This window comes from Heterocephalus glaber, unplaced genomic scaffold, assembly GCF_053883595.1.
Source record: "Heterocephalus glaber isolate CG9 unplaced genomic scaffold, H.glaber_assembly_v1.0 deba00001457, whole genome shotgun sequence".
Lineage (NCBI taxonomy): Eukaryota > Metazoa > Chordata > Mammalia > Rodentia > Bathyergidae > Heterocephalus > Heterocephalus glaber.
This window is the reverse complement of record NW_028258305.1, coordinates 49,773,146-49,792,993: the sequence shown is the minus strand read 5'-3', so window position 1 is coordinate 49,792,993 and position 19,848 is coordinate 49,773,146. Positions and strand designations below refer to the sequence as shown.

General features: G+C 37.6%; 1 protein-coding gene across 17 annotated transcripts in view; it reads right to left on the bottom strand.

Annotated features, from left to right (window-relative positions):
• Nucleotides 1–482: 482 nt before the first annotated feature.
• The window catches only part of LOC147827097 (uncharacterized), a 44,259-nt gene continuing 24,893 nt past the window's right edge, over nucleotides 483–19,848 (bottom strand). For 3 of the 17 annotated variants that reach the window (XR_015453287.1, XR_015453289.1, XR_015453292.1), the window contains 2 exons: nucleotides 15,743–15,863; nucleotides 483–6,028 (listed from right to left, as the gene is read on the bottom strand). Coding sequence is in view for 1 of the 17 variants with exons in the window: in XM_087216686.1 (XP_087072812.1) it covers nucleotides 3,283–3,303; nucleotides 3,655–3,729; nucleotides 4,837–4,933 (193 nt within the window). In the remaining 16 variants the exon portion in view is untranslated. The remainder of the gene's footprint in view (nucleotides 6,029–15,742; nucleotides 15,864–19,848) is intronic. The other 14 variants (XR_015453299.1, XR_015453291.1, XR_015453297.1 and 11 more) reach the window with 14 other exon arrangements.

Here is a 19,848-nt window from a genome sequence, read left to right as displayed (position 1 = left end):
CTAGGAAGATCCAGTTCCTGTGCTGTGATGGAGGCCATACTTGCTGCTATCTGGATCCTGGTGAGGTTCCAGGGTCTGGCCTTTCCTGGCTGTGAGGTCTGGACCCGTCACTAGAAAACACACCTGAAAGAACCTATCCTGTACTTTATCCTATGCCCTTCTTTTTCTCCATCTGTACAATCTGCACATCATGGGATTACTCAGGGGTCCATCACCACTAAAAGACCCTCATTTATGCACACTGAAAGCCAGAGAAGAGAAAATGGACACTCCTGAGCAGACACCGGACAAACTGTTACAATCTGTATCTCAGGGAACTACTCTAGGATAATTATCTGAATCCTTGCTTTTTCTCTACAATGCCTAGTTTGTTGTTGTTGTTGTTCTTCTTTTTTTTTGAAGCAAAAAATTTATTAGTACATTTCAGGTAAACATAACGATAGCATTCATCACAGGGAATTTGTACCTGTTCATGATGTATCTTTCTTCTTCTTTTTTTCCCATTCTCCTCCCCTCCCTCTACCTCTGTCCTTCTCCTTTATTAACAAAAGCTTTGTTTCCATTTTTTCTTCTATTTTCTTTTCTTTCTTTCTTCTTTCTTCTCCCCCTCCACCCTCTTTTGTTCCCCTTTACAATGGCCAGTTTAAAGGCACACTTTCGGCCTGGATTCAGTAGCACCTGATTCTACACCCTGATAGGAATGAGCCCCTTAACCTCACACTTGCCAAATAAAGGAGACTACCTCAGAGTTTCACTATCAAAAATGAAAATCACATCTGAAAATAAAGTCTCTGATGTGTGAATGTGGGGTCAGCTCAGAACTCGACAGTCACAGTGACCTTCCCAGCATAAGAATCCAGTACATGACAACATCTCATTAGGCTATTACCCTTATGCTAGCCACCTGGATATTGAAGATTAGATGGGTGCCAATGGGCTGTAATTTATACTTTTGTTTTTCCTTGGTTTGTTCAAGGTTTTTTCAACACACTCATTCAATTGATCACTTCCATTAACTTGAAAGCACCTACAGAAAACTGTCATTTAGCTCTCATCTTGCTCTTCCATGTCACTGACTCTTTCTGCCCCTCACCCAGAAACAGAAAGGCATCCTTCAGCTATGTGTTAATAGAGTCCTTAATTCTATGTAAATTGTATTCTCTGGCATGTCCAAATGTGTAATAGAGCCATCTGTAAATTTTTCAATGTTTACTGTTGTGTTGTAACACCACCATGTCTACATCCAACCATGATGCGATGGATCCCTGAAATTGTACAGGTTCAATATTCATTTCTATCTCATACAAAATGCAGTATTGCATTCACTAGATATTTTCATCATGTCTCTCATTTCATCCATTAGTACTTGTAACAAAACCTCAGTAACAAGTGTCAAGGACATCTTCATCACTCATCCCTGTATATGAAGATCTGATTTCCTGTGATGTGGTGAATGCCCACATTAGCACTTAAAGAGATATCAGTAGTGTTCTACTTTACAAACTTATTTTGCCTGCTGTGATGTATTCACCTATCTATGGACTCTTGTCATAGACTTCTGATTTGGTATATGTCTCATTTGCACTTATACAACTCCAAATCCCCTATGTCACTTCATCATTTCAGCATCCACTTACGTTATCTAGATACTTGCAAGCTTCCATGGATAAAGCTTTGTAAGAGAGTGTTGTCTGTCTTCAGTGATACATGCAAATCTTCCAAGGACAATATTTCAGAGATGGACTCAGTGAAAATTACATAAATCTCTTCTCCACCAGTAGCAATACAAGCATATTACATCTATTACATTCCAGAAAAGATGCAATGACATTTGATGTATCCTTGTAATATTAAGGTGATAATATGTTTTGAAAACATGTATCACCAGAAGTGGGGGAATCTAATAAAACCTAACACAGTCATAAAATGAATTGCTGAAAATGAGATGTCACTAGTGAGTGACTATATCATCCCAGACCAATACACTAGCCAAGACCTTAACATCTGAGCACCTAGTTAGGAACTTGCCAGGATTATAGAAGATCAAACAGCCTTCACTGGACTATGACCATTTTATCATTTATCTTGTTACTAGGGTGACTGCAACAACCATCTTTTCTGGATCACTGTGTTCTCTTGAAGGGCATCTGAAAAAAATACAAAGCCAGTTTAGCATAGAAGGTGCTGTGTCAGAACATGATCCCACTCCCTTTTTAACAGCTAAACTCCTCAGGATACTTGGATTCACCAAACAAAAACAGTATTGTCAGAGAGCCCATATTTTGTCATCTCCACACCCTGGAAATTAACCTATGCTTACTGCAGTCCTAGAGTTCCACAATAATTTCAATTAACCAGTTCATAATCACTCCCTCAGCAGTCCTTGCTAAAACACCAATTTTCCCTATGGCATATAAAGGATAAATTCATATTTACTAGAACTGTGAAGGACAAAATTATTTCTTATAGGAGCAGTGACCACTAAATCTAGTAATAGTCAGGACACCCTCATCCCTTTCCTCTATAGATGAAAATCTGGTTTAGAGTACCTCAGCACTTACCTCATAACCCACTATGGACTTTACTCACTCCCATGGGTAGGATAATCACAGTGTCTTCAGAGGAACTTGAAAATCAAATCATAAAAAATGATTTTGGAACCTATGTCATTCAAAGAAGACATTGACACATTCCCTTGGTCATGGCGTTCAACATGACAAATCATATTCTTATCACAATTACATGGTAAAGCTGAACACTGAGGTAAAAGCCTACTAAGAAATACCATCTTATTTGGAAGAAACACTAGCAAAATTCCCATATTCAATACTAGGGGATAGGAAATATGGTCAATGACCTGCATCCCTATACAATAACCTATCACAATCTCTAAATAAGTCCATAGTACAATCTCATATTTACAAAAAGCATTACTGACAAATCATATTTTGAACTGTGTTCTAAGCAGAGGTTACCACAGGAGTTCAAAAGCATCATTCATGATATAAATACCAAAAAATAAGAAATGCCTCTAATGATTTCAAGTCAACAAACCTGTACACTAGGATAAAACTTAATGGAATACCTGCCAAAAAGCCAGGGTAACATTGTGTTAGATATCCCATCCACTTTACCAAGAAATCTGAAGGTTATTTGTTGGCATCTTGGTAGGGACAATTTCTTACCAGGTTAGTCATAACATTTTATAAATTACCATTCTTAAGTTCAATCACTATAACTTAATAACTGTTGGAATCTTAGACAACACTTTGAGATGTGGGTTTAGGACGCATCATCTTTCACCTGAGGGGAGAAAAAAAGGACAACGTTAAAATTTTGGTCACCTCCATCATCAGGGAAACCAACTGAAGTACTTAGATCTTTAGAACTTCAAGGTCAGAGATGTTGTTCTTCACACTATTTTCTCTTGGCTGGCTACCTGTAGAAAAAATTATGGTCAATACTGTGATGTGGATCAGTTGAATAACTTACATGGATCCCTGCATATGCCTCCACACCTCCTAGGATTAAATTCAGAGTTTATCAAACTTTACATAATAAGCTAATTGTTACTAGCAGTGGTAAACAGAATCATTCCTTTACTAAATATGTACAGGAAACATGCTAAAATAAATGGAAGAACCCCACACTTACAATATTCCTCTTGATCATCATTGCCATGGATACAACAAACTGCCACTGTTGGTCATCATGAGACTTACACCGTATCTGCATGGAAATGTAAAAACATGGGTGACAAGTATATGTATGGTAAGACTTTTCTACTGGGACCCTTCAAATAACTTTCTTTATTGTCATTATTGCAAGATTTCATTTCTACCTGGACTCATCAACTCTACTTGTATTCTTGATTATTTTATGATGAACATCATTGTTCCAAACCTCATTATCTCATGACTGCTAATATTTAACTTAACTACCATGATGCATAAATGCATAATAATAACCTGAGTACATGAAAGTCATTTGAAATTCCCAGGGTAAAGTCTCTCTAAATGTAAGATAATGCAATAATATGCTTTCTAGAATATGCAATACTGCATTCCTTATCTACATACTTACATTTTTTTAATCATATGATAAAAATTGTAGGGAAACAAACATCACTGACTCAGATATTTGATGATCTAATAGTCGGTCTGGCACGTGCTGTACATGAAAGTATTTACTCTAATACAGAACTATCTCCTGATAATGAACTTTTTAAGTTCACTGTTAACCCTTGACAGGAATCAAGACACAACCTACCAGGAACTGTTGAATAGCTTCTATTACATCCATGATCACAGGACTCTACCTGGATTCTTGTGGTTCTCCAAGGTCAAGGATAATGTCAGATAAGACAACATTTCTTCGTGGAATATCTGCCTAGTTCCTATGATTACTATAGTTGGGACTATGTGATAAATACTTGGATATGTGCAACCTCCTTACAGGGTTACACATTCTCTCTGAAATACAGAAAAGAAACTGCATGGTTTCAAGTGTTCCTAAGGATGTTATTATTCCTCACCTGAATACTGGCAAAGAAACCGTGATGGCAAGTGGTAGGGAAACCATAACCACTTGCCTCATGTGATCTGAAGATCAGGTGGTCTGTGCTTTAGTTTTGGTCCACATCAGCACTTGTTTGCATAATAGCAATGTCTGCCATTAAAGGCTGATGTTAGATTAACTGTGATCTCATGATAGAAATCTGCAAAGGCTTTAGAAAATACATCTTTAAGAATACTTGAGAAGGTAAAACCAGTAAGATTGCCAAGCTGTGCTGTGGTTTGGGCCTACATCAGAACCTACATGAAACCACCTACCTACATGGTGTGCTGACCAACAGTTGAAAGGGTTACTATAAGGTCTTGACAGAAATCTAAAAATCCCAGTGTTTGGTGCACATCTTATTGCATGTCTATACCTGCAAATAAAGAAAAATCCATGTTTACTGTTACAAATTTATTTTTTACCTATAAACATACTGTTCTAGTCGGTCTTTCCAAGGAAACAGATTTACCACAGGATATACAAATTTATAGGACTGTCTTACAATATTCTCCCAAAAAGTCAAACCCAGAAAAGTGCAATAGATCTTTCCACATAATATTCCACATGAGTCCAGCCAGAGGCCTACAGCCCTCAGCAATGTCTCATGCAAGTTCATATCAAGAATCTGCACCAAAAGGCCCAAGGGCCAGTGGTAGAAGCTCAAAAGTCTATGCTGGCAGGTTGAACAATCTGTGCCAGAACACTGAGGGATCTGCACTGGAACCAGGGAGTTATGCTCAAGACAAAGGCAAAGACCAGCACCCCCCACCCACCCACTGAGGGAGCAACAGCAAGAAAAGCCACTGAGTTCCAGTTCCAACAAAGCTTCTCCTGGGAAATCAGCAGCCAGCATTCCTCCCCTCCTATCCTCCTTTTATGCAGTTATGGCAACAATCCTTAGGTGGGTCACCCACATGCAGAATCACCCTCAGTTAAGCTGAGCATTCCCACTTAAGCTGGCCATTATTTCATCTGCACACATACCAAAAACAATTTCAGTAGAAGAATTTCAACAGTATCATTAATTACCTTGATGTCTGGAAACAACATCTTTAATGAGAAATGTAACAGCAGCTCATCTCCATGCACTTGGAAAGAGCTTGATGGGAGAGCAAAAGACTTGAGAACACAAGTTCCAGTGTCACAGTTCTAATTTCATGGTTTCTCAGTGTTAGTCAAGGGTGTTATCTATCCTTCCTTATCACTTGCCTGGATACGTGGAAAGCTCCATTAATAAACATGTATGTACACAGTGATGTCTTGACCAGAACCTAAGTAGATCCATGTGATAAATATATTTAAGGACACAGTCTGTTCTATCAAGATACCAACAAATAACCTTGGTCCACTTTCATCATTAGGGAACTGTTAACACTCTTTGGATCCCATCAAAACTTCAGTACCAGCAACATTCTCAGAGTCATCATATTCTCTTCACATAACACCTTCAATGATTAAATGGCCAATACTGTGGAAAAAATAGTATATCTTACCAAGACACATATAGTTATTAGTAGGATTATTACTAACGTCATTATATTTAAACTCTAAATGCTAAGGAATAAAAAAACAGCATTATTTCCCAACTGATAATTTTTTTCCTACCTGACACACAAAAAGCTTAACACAAATATCACCTTGATTGCCTAGGTATCTGAAAATCAAATGGTCCATATATTTTTAAAGCCCACATCATCACTCAGAAACCAGCAAAATCTCCATGAAAACTAACTGAGAAGCCTCACTAGCCCCAACCTCTGACTTTCCCCTCATCTTTGTAAAATATGAACACTCTCATGTAGGGAACTGGGGAAGGGGACGTTACCAGAACCTCTGCAGTAAGTCCTAGTCTCTTGTGAGCCAAGGCAGCACACAGCAAATTACAGGAAAGGTAGACAAATGAGACTGAGAAGAAGCTGAGCTTTGGGTCTGATCAGTGCTGCTCTGGGTGGCAAAGACAAAAACCCTCTAGTTTCCAGCACCTTTTATTCAGTACATGGGGAAACAAATGTAACAAGTGAAAAATAGAGTTCAGTACTTCACATTGGGATAGACAAGGTGTAACAAAAAGCTGGGGGACAGTGGAAATCTAAGAACAATGAGGAATTATGCAGATGAAGATTTAGTTCCTCCCTGGCACCTCCCACAAGTGTGGTCTTGTCCTGGAGATTGCAGCATCTGGGGGGGATCACTGAGGTCTCAGTTGTGACCAGAGGCCAAAATGCAATTATGTCTGGAATGTCCTAGCTGGGCTGTAGGCAGGAGAACTAGGCCTACTCAAATGATTTTTCCATAGAATTATGTAGCATTACTCCCAACACTCTCAGATAGTTATGATGCCCCTAACAATCCTTTGTCTCCTGTTTACAGGCAGCAAATCCTACAGTCAGTCCTTAGGACCTAATGAGATCTGATTAGTGCATGTCTCTGCTACTCAGTGTTAAGCGGCCCTGGAATTGACCATTATGGGGGTATTTTCACTAAAGAAGTTAACAGAGTCCACACTTGGGGCATTTCTTTTGGGAGAGCCAGTTATTAAGCATTTACCAGAATATGCTGGTGCACAAAGTAATAAATGAACAGGGAGAAGCACTATGAATACTGACAACTCAGTCTTTTTGTTTCTCATGAACTTCTTGCAACTTTTGTAGATGAAAAAATATGTCAGTTTGCTCCACATATGCCTTAAAATACACTATTTTTCTAAACTGTTATATATTTTATGAAAAGAAATGTTAGACACTTTTATTACAAATTTCTTAATATAATATTAATGCTGGTTAGGAACTTACAAATCTCATGTCAAAAGTTTATAAATGTGCTTACAAAGATAGGTATTAAATAATTCTTATTAAATAATTGTTAAAAAAGATTTAGATAAATGTATATATATATGTATATATATATATATATATTACTAGACCTAGCATAGAAATCAGATACATAAATTTATAACCTAGGTATAAATTTATAAAATCACTGATACAGGTTTGAACACACACACACACACACCCCTTTATCCATTCATCCTAGTGATAGTCTTATTAGTAGTGGGTCTCCAGGACTCAGACTTACTAAAATGTTTCTGATTTAAATCCAAAGAGCTGAAAACTCATAAGTTGGGTTGGAGATGCTTACAAGCCAGAAAAATCATGTTCTAGAATACATTAAGAGTAATAGCAATGCACAGAACATATGAGAAACCCATTCACGAGGTGAAAAGGCCTCTGAGATTGGACAGAGTGGAAACAAAAAGGCCAGTTCAAATCACAAAGCCAAATCTCACTAAAAGGTCTTTCTTTTGAAGACTGCAATTAATTGACCAGTAACCTCACAAGTAGTACATTTGTAGAATGCAGTTTAGCTGCAAAGCTGGTTTTATGAAGGAGTCAGTGACCACTGGAAGTAATCAATACACCCGTCCCCATGGGCCATGGCCTAAGTACATATGGATTTCAGACCCCTGCTTCTAGTTGCATACTGGTCATGCCTCCTGATTAGCTCTGACACACAAAGAGCTCTGAAATTATCTTTCCTGTTCTGACTTTACGAAATCAGCTGAACAAACTAAAAATCAGCAACTTTAATTAGATCTGCAACAGCACTGAGATCACATCACAAACTGCCACAGCAAAAAACAGACAGACATGCAAAGATAGAGAATCACAGTTTACCAGGACCAGAGACATATGGAGATAGAAACTGGTAGGAAAAAATAAACAGCAACTGATGAACTGCTGAAAGCTGACTTCAGACTAACTCCAGAGTTAAAATCCGCTGTACCCAGTTTTAGGGGGCCTCCTATAATACTGGTGTGGGTTTGGCCTTCAGAAGACCCACCAGGGGTGAGTCAAATATGAGAGACAATCTTCTCTTCTGTGAGCAGTGAAGAACAGAAGTAACCACTTTGAAATAAGCCCAGACAGCTCTACTTTCTCTAATGAGATTGTGCTCAAGGGAAGCTACTTTGCTACAGCCATATCTGATGAAGAGGAAGAGCAACTAGACATTGTTAGTCATTCTAGATTTTCTGTCTTGCATAATAGGAAAAAAAAAGTTGAGAAAAATTACTGATGGCTACAACTCAGGAACTCAAGTCCATTAAAAAAAACTGATATATAATTTTAAGGTGGAATGCTTCCCTTCCTCAAACTCTTATCCCCACACTGACAGAGCTCCTATATAAAAACAGTGGGTTACAAATGAGGCACCTAAGAGAGACATTCTATTTAAGAAGAGGTTCTTAGGAGACTTGGAAACAGCATGGAAGTGGCAAACAATGGGAAATTAGAGAAAAATGGAATCTTTGGTGCACAGTTATAATAAACTTTAAACAGGAAACATCTAGGTCCTGGCCAGACTAATATCATCTTTATACTGATAGCCTGACTGCCTCAGTGCCCAACAACAAAATTTGGGATATACTAAAGGCAAGAAGAAAATGCTATCTGAAGAAACAGAATGAGCATCAGTACTGGATTCAGATATAACACAGATTTTGAAATTGTCAGATAAGAAGCTTACAACAATTGTGATTGATATATTAAAGGTTTTATGGTATGCTAAAGAATTTATTTGGTCTTTGATCTCATTCCTGGCAAAGAGTTTCAAAATCCCTTGGAACTTCCTGAGTTATGGGCATGCATGTGTTAATGTTGATCTTAATGAAATGACTCATGATAGATGCCTAATTAGCTTCAGGATCAGGGCTGGTCACTAGAGAGACCAAACTCATGATTAGAAGGCAGGAATCCTGGGCCAGTCTGACCTCCATGAAGGAGAAAGGATGGAAGATTGAACTCAGTCACATGCCCAGTGGTTTACACAGTCATGCCTGTGTGATGACAGCCCATAAAAAAACTCTGGACACCAAGTGGAGCATCCCAAATCATGAACACATTATGGTGCAGAGATAATGCCACATCCAGATTCCATAGAAAGGATACAAGAGCACTGAATCCCAGCCCTTCCAGAACTTTTCTTCTGTGTTTCTTCATAATAATACTGTATCTGTAAGAACAGCATTTTCGGGAAGCTGCACTTGCGAGACAGGTGGCAGAACCAATGAGGTAAATCCGCAGCAGTACAGCATTTTTAATGTGTTCTGTGAATCATTAGACTGAATTATCAAAATTGGAGTGGTTGATGGGACTTCAAAATTTACAGTTTGTCAGTCAGAAGCATAGGAAATATGGGAACCACACTTGCTGCTGGCATCTAGAGTAAGAGGCAGTCTTGGGGAGGGCTAAACAATTAACTTGTGAATTACAGATGGTGCCAGAATCAAAATGCAATGAGTAGAGTTGAATCAGAGCAAGAACAAATGGAAAAAGTAGAAAACATTTAAGAACACATGGGTAACAGAAGAATTAAAGTCAGTATGCTATAGAGAAATTGTATATCTATTTATTGTGGCACAAATTCAAAATAGTCAAGATATGGAATCAGTCTAGATGAAAATCAACAGATCACTGGTTGAAGAAAATATGATATGTACACACAATGGAGTGCTCTTCAGCCATAGAAGAAACAAATTTATGTCATTTGTGGGAAAATGGATGGACATAAAGACCATCACATTAAGTGAAATAAGCCAAACTCGGAAAGATAAGTACATGGATTTTTTTCAAAAAGGACATGAAAGCAGGAGGGACACTACTTGACCAGAGAAAGGGAATAAAGAAGAGGAAGAAGTAGGTGTGAGGCAGGGTAATAGGGGGCTGGATATGATCAAAATATGTTATATGCCTGTATGAAAATCCCACAATGAAAACCAGCATTTTTTAAAACTACTATACCCTAAAATTAATACATATAAAAAAGAACAGTTCAGTAACATAATCAAAAAGAAATGGAAACTCTAACAAAGAATCAAAAGGAAATGGGAGATACAAAAAAACATTGTGGCAGAAATGGAGAACGCCTTGAAGGATGATCAGGCTAGAAATGACTGGGGAAAAGATCAGTGAGCTGGATGATAAGTCAATCGAAACTCCCTAGGCTGAAAGACAAAGAGAAAACAAAAGAATAAAAAAACCCCAGAACATTCAAGAATTGTGGGACAATTACAAAAGGCATAACATGCCCATAATGGGAACTCTAGAAGAAGAGAGGACCATGAAAAATAACTGAAGTAATAGTAGCTCAGAATTTTCTAAAATGAAGGACACACACCAAAACTCGGGTTCAAGAACCTTTACAACAATTAGCAAGGTAAATACAGAAAAAATTATAAGTACACATATCAAATTCAATGTGTAAATATCAAAAACAAAAAAAATCTTGTAAAACGCAGGGAGATAAGACCTTACCTACTGAACAACAAAGAATTACACCAGCATTCTCAGAAATCATGTAAGAAGAGAACACAGTAAAATATTTAAGGTGTTGAAACAAGTAACCCATCCACACAATGCTAAAATTCTTTGTACAGCAAAAATTTCCTTCTGACATAAAGAAAAAAATGTTTTTCAGATAACAACTGAAGAAATGTAATGCCAACAGATATGCTAGACAAGAAATGTTCCAATAAGTTCTTTAGAGATAGAAATCAAATATGACAAGAGAGAGACCAAGGAAGCAGAAAGGAAAGAAGGAACTAAGGAAGGTAGGAAGGAAGAAAGATAGGAGAGAGGGAGGAAAAAGCATGGGGAGAGGAGAGTAACAAGGGAAGGGAGAAAGAAAGGGCATTGGAGAGGAATAAAGAAAGGTATAATAGAACATTTTATTCTTAATCTATTAGATAACTGCTCAAAGTACTAGTAGCAACAATATATTGGGTGCATATAATTTATGAATGAGTGGAATCAGTGACAGCAACAGTGGCAGGGATGGTGAAACTTTTATAGCTTTCAATGATACAAACAGCCTGCTGCAGCACAAGTGCCATAGGTTTGCCACCACTGGCATAGGGAGTAGTAGCATGGGGGAATTGACAATGCTCTGCTATAAGGTACCCGTGTTAGCAGAGAAGCAGTATAGTGTTATTTGAAACTAACAACTTAGACTTGGTGGTCTTAGATAAGCAGTAAATATATATTGCAAACTCTATGACAAACACTAACTTTTTTAAAAATTTTCATTTATTTAATTTTTCTTTTTGGTACTGGGGATTGAACTCTGGTCCTTGCACTTGTGCAGCAGGCAGCAAAACCACTGAGCTAAATCCTTGTCCCACACTCACATTTTTAAAAGATATAATTGATATGCTAAGTGAAGAGAGAAAATGTATTCATTAAAGAAACAAGGCAAGGAAAATGACAGAAGGACTACTCTCTAGAATATATAAAGAATTGAAAAAAATCTGACCCCCCAGATTCAAAGACCCAATTCAAAAATGGGCACCTGAAGGGAACAGACATTTCTCAAAGAAGTAAAAGCAGCAAACAAATATATGAAAAAATGTTCAACATCACTCATCATTCAAGAGATGCAGATGAAAACAACACTGAGATTCCACCTCACACCACAAAGAATGGCTGCTATCAAGAAATCATCCAATCACAAATGCTGGCAGGGTTGTGGGGAGAAAGGAACCCTTCTCCATTGAGGGTGGGAGTGTAGACTGGTGCAACCGCTGTGGAAATCAGTATGGAGATACCTCAAAGAACTAGGGCTAGAGGTCCCATTTGACCCAGATAGTCCCCTGCTGGGTATCTTCCCCAAAGAATTCAAAGAATCATACCACAGTGATATATGTGTCCCCATGTTCCTAGCTGCACAGTTTGTAATAGCTAAAGCTTGGAAGCAGCCCAAGTGCCCATCAACTGGAACCTGGATAAAGAAAAGGTGGGGTTTTTTAATCAAATGGAGTACTACTCAGCCATAATGAAAAACTAGAGTCATTGATAGCTAAATGGATGCATATCAAGGCCATACTCTTAAGTGAAATAAATAGGACACACATGTGTAAATACCAAATAGTTTCACTAGTGTGAGAAACTGATAGTGTAAATGAGGGTTAAGATGATTAAAATGAATAATTGATAATTTGAAATAGGTAAAAAGGTCCAAAGACGAAGTGGTGAAGGGAGGGGAAGGGGAAAGGAAAAGGAAGAAAGGAAAAACTATGAGAAAAGAAAAAATAAATGGAAATGATGTCTATGAAAATAGGTAAGGGTGGAGGGGGTGAAGGGCACACAGGTAATGGGGAAAAAAATAAGAACCAAGATATGTCATGTACAGGTACAAACACCCAATGATAAATGGAAATGAATTGTATACCTAAAATGTACCAATAAAACAGCTTAAAATTAAAAAATTAACAAAGCACAAAAAGAAAAATGAGGGAAGATTTTTAAAGAAATGAAAAACTGTCATGACTAGAAAACACAAGCATGGTAGAGATTAACTGAATTATATCAATGATTATTTTAAATATGAATTACCTAAATATAACAATTTAAACATAAAGACTGTCAGAGTATACTTTTGAAAAAAATTCAAGTATAGCTTTTCTATTCTACATAATTCCATTTGACATAATTAAAAGTGGAAGGATAGAGAAAGATGATATACCATGGCAACACAACCAAATGAAATCTGAACTAGCAATATCAATTTCAGACAAAGCAGACTTCAAGAAATAATCAAGGATAAAGAATTGTGATAGATAATGATAAATGGAGTCAGCTCTCCAAGAAGGCATAGTAAATCTTAACATATATGCCCCTGAACAACGGATTAACAAAATATGTGGGGAAAAAAGACCATTAGAGCTACAAGAAGAAATAGACACATACATTATTATAGTTGGAAACTTCAACACTCTTCAATCAGTAATTGATAGATGCAGCTGAAAGAAAAAATGGAAGTGCATAGTTGAATGAAAGGCCACCATCAGTTCATTGGATGTAACTGACATTTAATAAATACTTCATCCAACAAAGCAGAACAAATTCTCTTGAAGCTCACAAGGAACTTTTACTAAGATGGACCACATTCTAGGCCACAGGACCAATGTTAACAAATCATAGTTTGTTCTTGTACTACAAGGAAATTAAGCTCGATATCAATAATAGAAACATAGCTAGAAAATTCCCAAAATATTTAGACTGTAACACACTTCCAAATGACATTTATCAGGAGAGTCTCAAGAAACTTTAAACTATTTTAAAGTAAATGATGAGAACGCAAATTATCAAAATATGTTGAAGGCAGCAAAACCAGTGCATACAGGAAAATTGATAACATTGAAAGCATAGTATTAGAAAAAAAGAAACAGTAATCTAAGCTTCCACTTTAGGAAGCTACACAAATGAGAGCAATATAAAATGAATGCAAGGGCCGGGGATTTAGCTCAGTGGTTCCGCCACCTGCCTCACAAGTGCAAGGTCCCAAGTTCGATCCCCGGTACCAAAATAAAGAAATAAATAAAATGAATGCACGCAAAAGAAAAAAACAATAAAAATTATTGCATCAATCAATAAAATTGAAAAATAAAAAAAATTTTAAATATTGCTAAAACCAGAATATGGTTCTTTGAAGATCAATGAAATCGATAAATCCTAACCAGGCTAATCAAGACAAAGAGAGAAAGAGGTCAATTACTAATATTACAAACAAGAGAGGACATCAATACTGAGCTCATTGAAATGAAGAAGATAATTAAGAGTATTATGAACAACTCTATGCTGTCAGAGACCAGAGAAGTGAGGCCTGACTGGCTTCTCTGAGCACAAAGGAGAAAGGCTGCACTCAGGGTAACTCCATATTGAGGGTTCCAGGGAAAAGCTAGAACACCTAAGATTAAGTTGTTCACTGGAGTAAGTACTAGTGGATATTGGAAAGCAGATGAACCTTGTGCTACTTTGATTGCTTGTACCAGTGTTTAGGTGAATAAATACAAGATGAGCCAGATGCTGGGGCTCCTAAGAGGCAAGAGCCCCCTGGCTGCCCAAAGTTAAATGGATTCACGTCTCTTTGTCATTCATCCTTGCTTGCCCCCAGGTCAAGAAGAACAAAGTACCAGGTCTAGGTCCCAGTAGAAGGCTTGACATGGCCAGTGGGGTGGGTCGGCTACACTATGTCACAAATTTGATAATTTAAATGAAATGGACCAATTCCCTGCAAGATACAATCTACAAAATATATAGGAGAAACAAAATGCCAGAAACTAGAAACAACCAAATGATATCAATAAGTGAGCGGATGAACAACCTTTAGTACATTCATACAATGGAATATCATGAAGTAATGAAAAAAGCAATAACAACATCAAAAGAGGGGCTGGTATGTAGTGTAGTGGGAGCCTGCTTGCCTAGTATGTTCAAGGCCTTGGGTTCAATCTCCAGGACTGAATATCATCAACAAAACAAAAGGAAATATACATGCAAAGAAGCCAGGTGTGGTGGCACATGCTGTTAACTTCAGGTACTTAGAAGGATGCGGCAAGAAGGTCACATGTTCAAGACCAGCTTGGGTAACTTGGTGAGATCAGATCTCAAAATAAAATTGAAAAGGGTTAAGAATGAAGATCAGTGCTTCCTGTATTCAACTTCCAGTAAGGGGGGGGGGGAGATGCATGGAGAAACCTTCCGTACATATTGCTAATTGAAAGTATTTGGCCTAAAAATCCTCCCTACTGTATTACTCCAACTGAATGACATCTGGAAAAGGCAAAATTACAGGCACTTGGGCTAGGGAGTGAGCTTAGAGCTCAGTGGTAGAGCACTGCCTACCATGCTGGAGGACCTGTGTTCAATTCCTTGCAGTGTGGGGACAAATATATAGATGTAGATGTAGATATAGATATAGGTATACATTAGAAAGCATCAGGTGTCACCAGGTTATTAGGTTATTAGGTTTGGGGGCGAATGGGAGGGGAGGTGTAAATATAGGAAGAACAGGGAAGTTTCAGCGTAAAGAAATTATTCCATACAATACTATTAGGATGGATATATAACATTATGCATTTGTCAAAATTCATAGAATTACACAACACAGAGTGAACCTTAATGTAAACTATAGTCTTTACTTAATAAAACATATAAAAGTGTTGGTTCCTTAACTGTATCAAATGTACCACACTAATGCAAGATGTTACTATTAAGGGAAACTGTGGAGAAGAAAATCTATGGGAACCCTGTACTATTGACTTAAATTTCTGTAAAACTAAATTCTAAAAACCTGTCTATTAATTTAACAAAAATAGCTATCACTTTTAGATACCTTCTAAACCTACCTGCAGTAGGTAGATTTTCCTTCTCCGGTCTTCCTTATCACCCTGAGGACACAGGAAGTGAACACTACATGTTCCCTTTCATTCACGGATTTTAGTTTTGTTGTTTTTGTTTTCTCCTCTCCTGGAATGACAGGTAAGCTTCGTTAGTTTTCTGCAGTCATTATTGGCAACCACTATCTCTTCCTGTTCCCAGCCTGAACATAGTCTTGGCTAATTACTACCATAATCTTTACTTAGTTGTTGTTTGGCACAATGAATGATCACTCTTTCCTAAGCCTGAACTGTTTCCAACACATTCCATAGTAGAGTTATAACTGTCTCAAGTGTCTGCTTGGATCTTGATCATTTTTTAGGCCAAACGATCAATATTTGTTCTTATAGAAGTACTATTTTGTCCCTAACCTACTTCTTTCAAAATGAAATGTTTATGGATATTTTCCTTCTTGCACATTTCTTCACACTGGAAACTCTCAGAACTCTTGAAAATATGGATGCTTCCCCAGTTTTATGCTCTAGAGCACAGGCTAGCCAACTATGCTTGTAAAGGGCTTGATCATAAGTACTTCTGGTTTTGCCAACTTCTATCACAAATGACTCACTGTGTCTTTCTATTGTGAAAGCCATCCACAGGAGTTTACACAAAGGAGTCAAATTGAGCCTCAGTAGCCCTAAACAGTAAGCTGCTCTACAAGTGCTGCCTCTTAACTTCTTTCTCTCCCTGTCTCACTTTACCTACCAGTGTTTTGTGGGTCACTTCCTACATAAACTGCCCTGGGATCTGGTATCTCAGGGTCAGTAACCCAAACTTAAGGTAACTGCAATAGAAAGATGAAACATGCATTAACATGGTGAATAGATTTGAAACTAAGATTGATGGTGAAAGAAATTGTGAACACAAAATGAGAAGACAGATGTAAGAGTACTGAGAAAAGATAAAGCACTCCACAAATATAAGGTCAGAACGTTTATATTATGGTTGTCATTAGAGTCTGAACCAGAAAATTGCTGTATAAAACACTGCCAATTCAAAGCTACTCTTAATTAGGAAGGCAAGCAGTCATAGGAACAATATAAAACAGATGATTGAAAAATAACAGCATCAAAGTACTATAGAAAATTTAAACTTCATGTTTCATATCTTTTTATGGATTTTTCTGTCAAATAAAGTTCTTAGAATAACAATGTCTCCATATAAGTTAGCTGGATCAAAAAAGATAACATTTGCAATAGTGTTTTTGACCTATTTTGAAAGTGAGAAAAACGTTAAAGAGCTGACTTTTCTTTGAAACATAACCTATCCTAATTTCCTTCCTGTTTTCCCAAACACAATGAAACTCATTAAATTGGTGTCTATTCATGTTCACGGTTTTATGATTTTCACCCCACATCCATGGCCCTATAAGCAATATACACTGTAAGTTCTGTAATTTAAAATTTACATAAATATGGTCATGCTGTTCAAATCATTCTGTAACTTGCTGTGATCACACACCATTACCACTGAGACCCATCCATGCTGATATATGTTAATTGAGTATACACACGTCTTTGGAGAGATCCTCCCTCTTCTATAGGATAAGTTATTTTGTGTGTCCTTTCATAAAATACATCAGGGATTCTCAAGTGGAGCAATTTTGGCCAGGGCAGTGTCTGGAGCCATTTGGGGGATATGACACTGCCATCTAATGGGTAGAGGTCAGCGAAGCTGCTAAGCTTCCCACAGTGCACAGGACTGCTCCCACATTGAAGAAGCGTCTGGTCCAAAATGTTAACAGTGCCGAGAAAAATCCGTGGTATAAATAGAAACCATCTATTCTACATTCCTGAAGAACTCCTGAAAATGGGGAAGTAACCCAAATAGACCATTCAAACTGAGATAGTACACATTCTGCCTGATGGATCATCAGAACTGTGTCTTCCATGCACTAGAGAATGTTTGCTTCTTACACATGGATTTTCAACGGTTTTATGGATAACCATTATTGCTTATTTTGGGGGGTTGTGTTTATGGGCATGTGTACTGTGTGTGTGTGTATTATGTGAGGAGAGAATACCCACAAGTTGGATCCTTTGGATTCTTCATATTGATAGGAAAATATAATGAGATTTATATAACTAGATTTAAGGTAGCAAAGAGTAACCATATTTTAGGATCTCATACATGGTGTTAAAAGATAATTTTTAAATGATAAAATCATGATTCTCCTATACAAAAATAAACATGTTAAAGATTTTACTCTGCTCATTAATTTGAAAAATGTTAAGGTATTAACCAGTTTAAAAGAGAATCCAAAGAATAGACACAAGGGCCAGGGATTTAGCTCAGTGATTTTGCTGCCTGCTGCACAAGTGCAGACTCAAGTTCGATCCCTGGTACCAAAAAAAAAAAAACAATGAATAGACACAAATACAGTGGACTCTTGACTTACAAACTCAATCGGTTTCCAAGGACTGGTTGTAACTCAAGTTGGTTGTAAGTCAATACAGCTGAGATCTGAATATTTACCTGGGTGCACACTATAGATAACAAAAGGCAGACTTAGGTCCATTAACCTAACTAACCCAAGTTGTTCGTATGTCAGGTCAGTCGTACCTTGAGGGTCCAATGTATAGGGGAAAAACAGTGAAATGAATGTGCAAATTGAGGCAAGATTGGCTTTTCCATCATAGGAGAGAGAGACTGAGCTTCTCTCCTCTGCCAGACAGGAAATAATTTGGTGTTTATAAACAATAAATGCTTTGCATTTCTATCTATTATCAATCATTTACAAAGTTGTAAAACAGCTCCCAAAGAACAAGATAACCCAATAGAGAGTATGACTTTTTTTCCTGTAAAGGCATAAATTTAAGAATGTATAGCCCAAACTTCAGAATATATACAACCTACTATTGTGATTATCTTGTGTAAGCTGTGAAGCAAATACAGGATTTCCACTACCCCCAAGAGTATGGATGTTTCTTTTGTCAGTCATCATGGGAAGAACACATTCCAGGGCAGTAAAACAATGCCAGGCCCAGGTTGAGACAGTTTGGAGAACTTCCTTCTCTAAGATGGGAAAAATTGGACCTCAGTCCCAAAGTAGGGAGGTACCCAGAGTCGCCTGTCTCTTGCCTCCCTGATCTGCCTCCCTACCATAGGATGGATGTGGGAATGAGGCAGGGTTTCATAGTTTCAGTTTGGATGTGTCAGTTCTAAACCTATCTAATTCTCCTGGCTGTTGTAAATTATTGTTTTAAGTTTCTTTTCCTTGATTTTCAAGATAAAGTGGATGATTTTAGCACATTTTAGATATGAGGAATTTGGAGAAGGAATGACCTTGCTTGGAGACCATAATAGGATGACTCATCAGTGGTCATCAGGGGAAGACAGTGATATCCAGCAGCATTACTGCCCAGAAGAAAGATGAAAAGGCAGAGGTCAAAAGTGACTGGGCCTGAATATTCATTAGGCACTAACCTGGGGACATCAGAAATAGGGAAATAATTGGAGGAAGGACAGTTTTCTGCAGTTTTGCTGATTTGAGCTTACACCATGGAAGCTGGGCTCGAATCTGAAGTATGCCCTTTGCTGTCAAAGATTATTAAAGTCTGAGACTCGTGTTACTGGTTGTGGGAACATTTTATAAACCAGAAAGATTGAAAATGCAATGATAAAGGTGATAGGATAAAAGGGTGCTTTTCTTCAGTTGTAAAATTCAGTTCCTAATTTGGCCTAGAAATGGTGAACAAACTCATATTGAATAGGTAACAAGACAATCAACAGCAAGAAAAAAATCAAGATCGTGATGATCCAGTCTTCCAGAGGATTTAATCACCTGCCATTGGAATTACTATGCTTAAGACACCTTCTGCAGAATTCTTTGCATAAGCCTAATAGAGACAGTTCATGAAATGTGCTTCTTATTTTGTGCAACCTATTCAGATATAGGTTTGGCTTTATACTCATAAGTCCAAGACCACAGAAATTCACTCTCTTATTTTATTTAGTAAGAATTAGTACGCTAAGCCTAAATTTTACACTTCTCAGCCTAAATGTCAAGGACAACTGTAGATCCATGATTAGCCCCCAGATGGAATTTGCATCAGAAAGGCAGCATGCCTGATAG